The 11,397-nt window shown below is 40.1% G+C and overlaps 1 protein-coding gene across 1 annotated transcript in view; it reads right to left on the bottom strand.

Moving 5' to 3' along the window:
* Nucleotides 1–3,957: 3,957 nt before the first annotated feature.
* The window catches only part of barx2 (BARX homeobox 2), a 20,385-nt gene continuing 12,945 nt past the window's right edge, over nt 3,958–11,397 (bottom strand). Inside the window, exons 2-4 of the mRNA XM_087795820.1 lie at nt 11,369–11,397; nt 7,600–7,684; nt 3,958–4,631 (exon numbers count right to left, since the gene is read on the bottom strand). The exon at nt 11,369–11,397 is cut by the window's right edge and continues 281 nt beyond it. Of these exons, the coding sequence (XP_087651946.1) occupies nt 4,335–4,631; nt 7,600–7,684; nt 11,369–11,397 (411 nt within the window). The 3' untranslated portion in view covers nt 3,958–4,334. The remainder of the gene's footprint in view (nt 4,632–7,599; nt 7,685–11,368) is intronic.

Below are 11,397 nucleotides of genomic sequence, written 5' to 3'. Positions count from 1 at the left end.
ATGATACAATAGAGTCACACATTACAACAACACACACACTGATGATACAATAGAGTCACACATCACAACAACACACACACACTGATGATACAACAGTCACACATCACAACAACACACACACACACTGATGATACAACAGAGTCACACATCACAAGAACACACACACACACTGATGATACAATAGAGTCACACATCACAACAACACACACCCTGATGATACAATAGAGTCACACATCACAACAACACACACACACACTGATGATACAATAGAGTCACACATCACAACAACAACACACACACTGATGATACAATAGAGTCACACATCACAACAACACACACACTGATGATACAATAGAGTCACACATCACAACAACACACACACACATACACACTTTAGCTGACATTTAACGGACCAATCAAAACATTTGGATGAACATCCATCTATGGAACTTGAATGGCATTCATCACGCCCTCTCTTAGTTTCAGTGAAACTACTAACTATCTTGAGATCACTTAAGTCATGACAGCCTACATTAGACATTTTAGAGGCGTGGCTTCTGGGAAAAGTTTAAAGGTACTTAAAATTAAATTTGAAAGTTGCTCAACCCATTGTCTGAGATACGCAGTGGTTTTAAGCTATCAAGTGAAAGTTTTACCTTTGGATGGATGGATGGATGGATGGATGGATGGATGGATGGATGGATGGATGGATGGATGGATGGATGGATGGATGGATGGATGGATGGATGGATGGATGGATGGATGGATGGATGGATGGATGGATGGATGGATGGATGGATGGATGGATGGATGGATGGATGGATGGATGGATGGATGGCAAGAAAATCTTGTGATGTTGTGTATCTGTTACTGAAGCTTCTCAACCAGATGGTTCCAGTAATAAATAAAAAACACATTATTACGTACATTTATGTCTGAGGATGTATAATAAAGCTGAGGTCTTCAAGATACAGAACGTTTATGACATAATGTTTTAACGTGTTCCATAAAGTATCCGATGATTTAATGGAATCTTCCAGCGGTTTCATGGTGTCGTCGATCAAGATCCATAAGAAAATGTTTCCATTTTCCTCTTTAATCTTTTCATTTTCCAAAAAAAAGGATGATTTTTAATGACGTCAGTGATGTGCAGTGAATTCCACGTATTTTCGAGCGAAAGAAAAACCGTGATTGATGGAGACCGAACAGTTTTATGTTTGAACATACCTGAGCGACTTGCGGGTGCTTCTGCCGACGACTGCACACACTTATAAAGTAAACTAAGTGTGTTGACTCAAGGAGTCGGAGCTCACTGCACATCACTCAACGCCCGCCTGCGCTGTTTGCTTAAGAAATCATCCATGTCCGGTATCAGCGACTAAAAATACACTTTAGGCTGTTCCTGCCCGGCTGGCCGGGGTCACGGGCGTAGGTGCACCACAGGCCATTTTGTTTTGCTGTACAGATACAGATGATAAATGTCACAATATGGACGACTTAAACGCTTTGTTCCCCCCCTCGGCGTGATTTACGAGCCGGCTCTGAAAAGCTTCCTCTGTAATGGAGCTGCCTGAACTTTAACCCGCAGACATTACTGTAACGGTTTGATTTACGCTCGCTTTATGTGACAAGAGATCTGATAATTATTTGAGGAGTCAATCGTGGAGAGGAAACTGCCGAGCACTTTGCTTTTAAAACAGATTTATGACGAGTCCGCCCCGTTAATCCCACCTGATCATCAAGCTTTAGGTTCATCAACTGTGGAGACGAACGAACCAACAGAGACGTTTGACTTTAACGATGAAGAAAAACCTCTCCGACTGCATTACTTTTCTCGATTGTCTTTCCGTCTGCAGCGCGTAACATATAATTAGTGAAATATTCATATATACAGTACACACTCTCTCACACTTTGAATTCCACAATAATAAATCCATAGATGTCACAGCAGGGAGTGGAAGATGAAGAAAAACATAGTTATTATAATGAGTGCGTTGATTTTTATCGGTCTAAGATGATTGACTTTAAAAAAAGCAGGTTGTTGGAATATAACCTGAAATTACCTCTATTGTGCTCAGTTCCTCAGCATTTAAAATAATAAAACTTGTAAGTAAGTCATTTTTATTTGTATAGCGCTTTTCCAGACCAGGGTCACAAAGCGCTTAAACAATCAAAACAATATTCAATAAAGTATATACTTTAAAGGTCAAGATAATACTGAGAACAACACAGGAGTTCCAGAAAATCAAGGAAAAGCCTGAACAAATAAAAACGTCTTAAGATGTTTCTTGAAGGAGTCCGTAGAGTACATTTATAATCCACCTGTGACTAAGAGTTTTCAAATGAAATGATCCTCTTTTGATCACACCTGCTTTGTTGCGTTGAGTCAGGTGTTGAGAAAAAAGATCATGTCGTTCTTTACTTTGTTTCTTCCATTTTCATCTGAGATGCAATGAAAGTACGAAGACATCATACAGTTAAAGCAAAACTCTGCAGCCAGAATTCTGAGCCGCTCTAGTAGAAGAACTCACATTTCTCCTTCAAACTCTTCATCAGTTTCTTTCAGGATCATTTTAAAATTCTGGTTCCTACTTTCAGATCTATTCATGGTCAGACCTTCCATCAGTGATCTGATCCAGCCTTACTATGTACTTTTTTGAGTATTGTTTTGATTGTTTAAGCGCTTTGTGACCCTGGTCTCGAAAAGCGCTATATAAATAAATATTACTTACTTACTTACTTACTTACTATTCTATTCTGTTTTCATCTACGCTGATGCCTCTAAGACATTTAACTAAGATGCTCAACTATCAGAAGTTTTTCTGTGAAAGATACAAATGAGACAGTAAAGTACAAATAATAATCAGGAGGATCTGGAACTTAAAATGGATTTAAAAGGTGGGGATTTTGAATAAAAAGTAGATAGACGTCTCAATGTTGATTTGTTAGGATAACATATGTGTTGTTATTTTATAAAAGCCAATTTTTCTTTTTTCAGTCAAGTCAAGAAGACTCAAGTAGAAGATAATCATTCAGATGTTGCGTAATTCCATAATTCGTTATTTCATTTCATGACTTCATTTGAATAACAAAAGTGCAGCAATTACCGTGACATAAGTACAAAAGACGACTTCTGAATAGAAAACTCAGAGCGGCATTCAAACTATGCTCCTAATGCAGTTAATTGGCGAAGTGGTGAAAAGACCTTGAGGTGAAAAACCTCTGAGTGTTTAAATGTTCAGCCGTTTGGATGCATCTTTGGCTCGGGTTTTTGATTTATCTTCCTGCATACGTGTGACAGCATAACAGGCACCTCATGGCAGACGGCATAAAAGGGAGCGTTAAAAAAAAAAAGCAGGGACGCCCGTAACATTATACACACAAGGAATTTTAATAATTCAATTTATAACAGCCGTAAAAATTCTGTTTCACGTACACACTTCCTGAAAGAACATATACTTTTATTTTTACAAGTATGATACAGTGTATGGCTTTTGGCAGAATCATTGTTGTTTTAAAAAAAAAAAAAGGCTTTGGACTGAATAATACAGAGATCAGAGCATCGTCTCACGAATAGCACTTGTTCAATCGCTTTAAAAATATACACGGATTTAATATCGTGACCATCTGAGACAAACAAGGCACTGAAGCCACTTCTGCGGTCGGCAGGTCAGGGGTCAAACATTCACCGCACGAGCACCTCCATAAGGCAACGGTTTGGCAAAAACACTCTTGAAGGCAGCTTGACGATCGTTGATTGTGAGAGTGAAGATAAACTGCAACTTTAGGAATTATAGAGGTTGAAATATCTGCGTAAGTTCTCCCGTTGAAGTACTTTTTTATATGTAAGTTCCCAAATGAATCCTGATATCAGAAGCAACTCTTTGGTAAATCTACTGTTCACTGATCCCATTATTCTAACACACAACACGTATTGGTGGATTATTTTCCAAGGCAACAATTTCTCACTGCAATCTACATCTTTGCACATTAGCTGCGTCAACAGTCCATCGGCCTGACGATGAAAGGCTACATCGGATGCCATTACTTAGGTTTCCAGCTGTACGGGGCGATGGTTTCGACGGAGCTTCATGAAGCGTATGTTCTTATGTTCGACTTTAAACCTCTTGCTTCGAACAAACTATTCTATTCAAACGTCTTAACTGAAGGAACGGACTCCTGAGGTGTAAATACAGGTCACTGCTTCATGAAGCTTCGTGGACGCATCACTGGTCGTGACCGGATCTAAACCTCACACAGGTTTTTTTGTTGTTTTTTTTACAGTGATCCCGAGGCACTATTCGTTTTTTCCAGTCTGTGTTCCGCCTCCGAGCCTAGCTGGCCAAGAGCATCTCCGACTGCATCTCCTGCTCGGATCGATCCGGACTCTGATCCGGACGGAGAGTCTTTGGCGGCGACGTGGACACCAGGCTCAGGTCTTCGGGCTCCATCTTGGACTCGTCGTGGACTCCCTGGGTCGGCGCTCCGTCCTCCGCCAGCCTCTTCATGCGCTGCTCCTCCTCCACCTTCAACCGTCGCTCCTCCGCCTCGATCTCCTCCGTGGTGGGGATGGAGTTCTTTTTGGGTCGCCCCTTGGGCTTCGTCGGCGCCTCCTGACCTCCTTTGAGTACCTTGAAGAACACACACACACACACACACCTGATGAACTACGAGGGTAATTCACGACAGCAGGAGTCACAGAAAAGTCTTTCCTATTATAGTAATTAAGTGGAGACATATGGCTGTTGACTCGCCCTCTCACACTACTTTATCTCTCCGGTTAACGATTTGAGGTCTTCTTTGTTCTGCGGGCTGTTGACCCTTCTCTAAAGTGTTTGCTCTCTCAGCTATCATCATCGGCTTCACCTCGCGCCACCCTCGGCCTGATCCTTCTCTTTTATCGCCGCCCGCCGCGGCAAATAGCTCAGGAAGGCTATTATTGGACTGCGATGACCGGATTCGACAAAAGTAGGGCCGAGACTTCGGTTCCTTTGGAGGCTCTGATTGAATGGTTGAATTGGTATTTAAAGAAGGGATCCATCAGGAACACTTATCTAAGTGAAGCTATCGATACCGAGGGTTGACAAATGCTTTCACTTCCGGTGCAAACTTTTGAACCTACTCGTGATGGATAAGTGACAGTAAACATCACATTTGTCACTTGTTTGCATGTGTTTTTTGAGCACTGGGAATTATTCATTCATTCATTCATTTTCTTTGCCACTTATTCCCTTATGGGGGTTGATGGGGGGAGACTGGAGTCTATCCCAGTTTCTACGGGCGAGAGGCAGGGGACACCCTGGACAGGACGCCAGTCTGTCGCAAGGCAAACAAAGACACACAACCATTCACACACACACACTCATACCTATGGACAATTTCCCAAAGTTCTCAATCAACCTCTGTATGTTTATGGACTGTGGGAGGAAACCGGAGTGTCCGGAGTAAACCTACACAACACGGGGAGAACATACTAACTACACAGAGAAAGGTTAGAAGGAACCATCTGGATATGAGAGGATTGTGCTAACCCCCGCACCACGAATTGGAAAATATTTGTTATTCTTTTTTTCTATAAGAAAACCTCTTGGATTGGAAATTTAGCAAAGCTGCAAAATTATACTCAAGATTTAAATGTTTTATGTCAATTTTCTTTCCATTCAAATCGATCTTATGGTATCGAAGACAGTATCGGAGTAAGAAAAGATATCGAACTGAATGTATCGTCCAGAAACAGATACCGAACTGAAAGTATCGTCCAGGAACAGATACCGAACTGAAAGTACCGTCCAGGAACAGATACCGAACTGAAAGTATCGTCCAGGAACAGATACTGAACTGAAAGTATCGTCCAGAAACAGATACCGAACCGAAAGTATCGTCCAGGAACAGATACCGAACTGAAAGTACCGTCCAGGAACAGATACCAAACTGAAAGTATCGTCCAGGAACAGATACCGAACTGAAAGTATCGTCCAGGAACAGATACCGAACTGAAAGTATCGTCCAGGAACAGATACTGAACTGAAAGTATCGTCCAGGAACAGATACCGAACTGAAAGTATCGTCCAGAACAGGAATCAAACTGAAAGTATCGTCCAGAAACAGGGATCGAACTGAAAGTATCGTCCAGGAACAGATACCGAACTGAAAGTATCGTCCAGGAACAGATACCGAACTGAAAGTATCGTCCAGGAACAGATACCGAACTGAAAGTATCGTCCAGGAACAGGAATCGAACTGAAAGTATCGTCCAGAAACAGATACCGAACTGAAAGTATCGTCCAGTAACAGATACCGAACTGAAAGTATCGTCCAGGAACAGATACCGAACTGAAAGTATCGTCCAGTAACAGATACCGAACTGAAAGTATCGTCCAGGAACAGATACCGAACTGAAAGTATCGTCCAGGAACAGATACCGAACTGAAAGTATGGTCCAGGAACAGGGATCGAACTGAAAGTATCGTCCAGGAACAGGGATCGAACTGAAAGTATCGTCCAGAAACAGATACCGAACTGAAAGTATCGTCCAGGAACAGGGATCGAACTGAAAGTATCGTCCAGGAACAGATACCGAACTGAAAGTATCGTCCAGGAACAGATACCTAACTGAAAGTATCGTCCAGAAACAGATACCGAACTGAAAGTATCGTCCAGGAACAGATACCGAACTGAAAGTATCGTCCAGAAACAGATACCGAACTGAAAGTATCGTCCAGAAACAGGGATCGAACTGAAAGTATCGTCCAGGAACAGGGATCGAACTGAAAGTATCGTCCAGGAACAGGGATCGAACTGAAAGTATCGTCCAGAAACAGGGATCGAACTGAAAGTATCGTCCAGGAACAGGGATCGAACTGAAAGTATCGTCCAGAAACAGGGATCGAACTGAAAGTATCGTCCAGGAACAGATACCGAACTGAAAGTATCGTCCAGAAACAGATACCGAACTGAAAGTATCGTCCAGGAACAGATACCGAACTGAAAGTATCGTCCAGAAACAGATACCGAACTGAAAGTATCGTCCAGTAACAGATACCGAACTGAAAGTATCGTCCAGGAACAGATACCGAACTGAAAGTATCGTCCAGAAACAGATACCGAACTGAAAGTATCGTCCAGTAACAGATACCGAACTGAAAGTATCGTCCAGGAACAGATACCGAACTGAAAGTATCGTCCAGAAACAGATACCGAACTGAAAGTATCGTCCAGAAACAGATACCGAACTGAAAGTATCGTCCAGTAACAGATACCGAACTGAAAGTATCGTCCAGTAACAGATACCGAACTGAAAGTATCGTCCAGTAACAGATACCGAACTGAAAGTATCGTCCAGAAACAGATACCGAACTGAAAGTATCGTCCAGGAACAGGGATCGAACTGAAAGTATCGTCCAGAAACAGATACCGAACTGAAAGTATCGTCCAGGAACAGGGATCGAACTGAAAGTATCGTCCAGGAACAGATACCGAACTGAAAGTATCGTCCAGGAACAGGGATCGAACTGAAAGTATCGTCCAGAAACAGGGATCGAACTGAAAGTATCGGTACCATTGAGCCCTTGACAAGAGTCAAATGTTTGTGTTTCTCACCATTTTCTTCCACTTCATGCGTCGGTTCTGGTACCAGGTCTTCACCTGAAGCTGCGTGAGACCGAGCGACTGGGCCAAGTCCAACCTGAGGAGTGACAAAGACGTTAGAGATTTATCCTGACTGTTGTTCGTTTAAAAAAAATGATCACAGATTAAACAAAACCACAATCACTCTTAATGTCTTCACACCCGTTCAATGGTGATCCACCCAGAGAAAGATACACAAAGATCATAATCATTAGCCTCAAAATAGCGCGAGCGTCTTTGATCGTCTCCGCGTGTGCGTGCGAGCGATCAAGTTGTCGAGGAAGATGAGCCTGACGTGCCCGAGCGTCTCCAGCCAACAACTGCAGGCGAGGGAAAGTAATTGCAGAATAGATAAACACCCAGATTATTCATGGTCATTAGTCTTCGAGGAAGAGTAACTTCACACTCGCAAGTGTCAATCACCGCCCGGAGGAAAACGTCTCCACAAAGAAACATGTTACATCAACATGAACTGATGACGTCAGGGATTATCTTTTTGTTGGATTACATTGATCAGATTAGGATTTTCTTGTTGCATCTAATAAGAGCGTTGATAGGTTTTGCTTTGAAGATCCTCAGGTGGTTTCACTGGTTGTGGTTTGAGCCGACAGGACACATGCGATCACTGGTTAGTTGTTGATCGGTGAGCTGAGGGACGCCTCAGGCTCCAGGCTTTCACATCGATGGCAGCGAGTCAGATTATTTGAATATTGTTTTGTCAGACTGTTACCTGCTGTGCCGAGCCTTTAATCCACTGTATGCAAATAATCTTTGCTTTTTTTTTAAATGTGTATTTATGTGAGGCCTGCGTGAAGAGTTTCATGATCAGAGTGAATGATCAAAACCATGTGTGAATATAAGTAACTGATTTCAAGAAGGATCGTCTCGTCTGCAGTTGATTCAGAACTCTGCAGTGAGAATTCTGACCCGCTCTAGTAGAAGAACTCACATTTCTCCGATCCTTAAAACTCTTCACTGGCTTCCAGTTTCTTTCAGGATCAACTTTAAAATTCTGGTTCTTACTTTCAGATCTATTCATGGTCAGACCTTCAATCACTGATCTGATCCAGCCTTACACCCCAGCTCGGGCTCTGAGGTCTGTGGATCAGAATCTACTTATGGTTCCACGCACACGGCTCAGGACCAGAGGAGAGAAATCTTTTCAGGCTGTTGCTCCTAAGCTTTGGAACGATCTTCTCTCTCTTTGCTCTTGATGGATCTACTGACTCCTTTAAGAAACATCTTAAGACGTTTCTATTTGTTCAGGCTTTTCCTTGAATTTCTCGAACTCCTGTGTTGTTCTCAGTATTATCTTGATCTTTAAAGTATGTACTTTTTTGAGTATTGTTTTGATTGTTAAAGCGCTTTGTGACCCTGGTCTGGAAAAGCGCTATATAAATAAATATTACTTACTTACTTACTTACTTACTCTATAGTGAAAGATGCTGGACATGTTGGGAAGAATGAAGGTATAGAGAAGTATCTTTGCAGGCTGTATTTGTTTGGATTTTCATTTGTTTGAAGGAAATGTTTTAATCATTTTTAGTGTCTACCTAAAAAAAATCATTAAGAAAGAATTCAAAAATAATTATCCTTAACCTTATAATGTTTAAATCTGCTCTAAATAAAAATATAAAGTAAATTCATACAAGTAGAATTAAGAAAAATTAATGAGATCAACTCCCGATGACTTGTAGCAGGATTGTTTGTTTACTTAGTTTGTGGTTAAAGCAACAATAAGTAAGTTCTAAAATGTTGTTTCCAGCTCCCCCATATGGCAGAACAGTGTAACTGCAAAACTTTTCATTATTTGTTCTTATAAGATAATAAGTAAGTAATATTTGTAGCGCGCTTTTCCAGACCAGGGTCACGAAGCGCTTAAACAATCAAAACAATACTCAATAAAAATATATACTTTAAAAGATCAAGACAACACCAAGAAAAACACAGGCGTCTCAGAGAATCAAGGAAAAGCCTGAACAAATTAAAGTGTATTAAGTTTTTTTCTTGAACTGTATATCATTGTGTTTAGTCAAGATAAAGGATCTTGTTATGTTGGTTTCTTGTAATATCTGGAGATTTCCACGAGTGTTTAAGAAGGAAAAACGATCATGTTAAAATGTTACATATTGTTTCTTTAAGAAGAAAAGTTAACGTATTTTAACCAACAATTCGTTTTGTTCACTGATGTTAAACATCCAACATATACTACCAGCCATATTGTTGTGATTATTTCTACACAAATAACTTTCTCTCTGTATTAACGTTTCTACTCTTGGAAAAGCGTCTCTCAGACACAAGTCTGCATGTGAGGTGGATTTACAGCGACTGAGCTTCTATACTCTTTACGGGAAAATAGCCCGAGGAGCAAAATATAAAAAACCCCAGACTCTGAGCTTTATATATCAAGTATTAAAAAGGCAGATTACTTCATCTCATCGTGTGTCCGTGCAGATGTGTGACGTTAAATCAGTGTTAAATCAGTGTAATGCACTTTATATGTGCTTGTGTTGGCGCCGCTTGTTCTTCAACGAACCACAGATTCTTTCTTTGGAGCTCAGAGCTGCTGGTGTCACACAGAAGGTTGATGTCATTCACTGGCTTCAGAAGTAAAAGTATCATGATGTGAGATTGACATTCATGACACGAAGTGACTGTGCGTGAGCGGCTCTGTCGATACCATTTCATATGAACTTATTTACTCGTCAATTTTTCGTGTGAGAACTTAAATACTTTTTTAATTATCTCTGGTGATTTAAAAAAAACACACAAAATAATAATGATTCTGTGAATGTGTTGCAACACATCCCAGAATATTCTCATTATTACATCTCGATCATGATGGTTCGACACCTGATGGTTTTTAAAAACTAAATTAAAGGACTTATGACGCATGAACGAGTCGAATAATGGCTCGTAATGTTTGCAGCTCTGCCTTCTTTCTTCTTGTTCTTTAACGTAAGATACAGTTTTATTTTCACACTAAGATGAACGAAGAATAAAAATCTAAAACTCGGAGCAAAAAAACGTGTCAAACGCATCATCTTCGTGAGGTTGATCGGTGCTCACTAGCGTCCCCTGCTGGTCATGACGCAGAGCGAAAGAAAGAAAGAATCACCTTCAGAATTAGAAACTTGTTGTAAACACAAGATTTTTTGTGGCGTCAGAACAGAATAAAACAAGATAATAGAAGAACAGAATCATTAGTATTATTGTTATTTATAATATTATTATTACCTTCATTATTATTGTTGTTGGAACTAAAAATATTTTTTTATAAAATACAAGGTTAAAAGTGAAATAAACCTATTGTATGGTAAAACAAATAAAACATATTATAATTAAAGAAATATTATTATTAATATATATATATAATTATACAATTAATAATTACTATAAGTGTAAACTCAGGTTTCACTTATATTTACTCTTTCAATGAGCTGACCTTAAGTTTTAAAAACTAAAAAAATCAAACTAAAACAATAATATGAACCAAATGAATACAAAATAAATTACAAAAATAAGTAAATGATGAGTTGGTGCTAATTGTTGATTTCATTCTTATGTGATTGTTTTCAATGAATGTGTTAAACCTTAAAACAAGTTAAAAACTAATATTTACTCTCGTTTGTATCGTATGGTCGAGTTGAACCTGAGAATGTTTGATAAACGTGTCAATCATCTCTGACTGACAGGAGGCTCAGACTCATGATGATGATCCAGATCTTCTTTCTGAACGCACCTGTCGGGGGTGGACAGGTACTTCTGCCT

The sequence above is a fragment of the Callionymus lyra genome, chromosome 7 (genome assembly GCF_982586985.1).
Source record: "Callionymus lyra chromosome 7, fCalLyr1.hap1.1, whole genome shotgun sequence".
In the NCBI taxonomy this organism is placed as follows: domain Eukaryota; kingdom Metazoa; phylum Chordata; class Actinopteri; order Syngnathiformes; family Callionymidae; genus Callionymus; species Callionymus lyra.
This window is presented reverse-complemented; position numbering and strand designations above follow the sequence as displayed.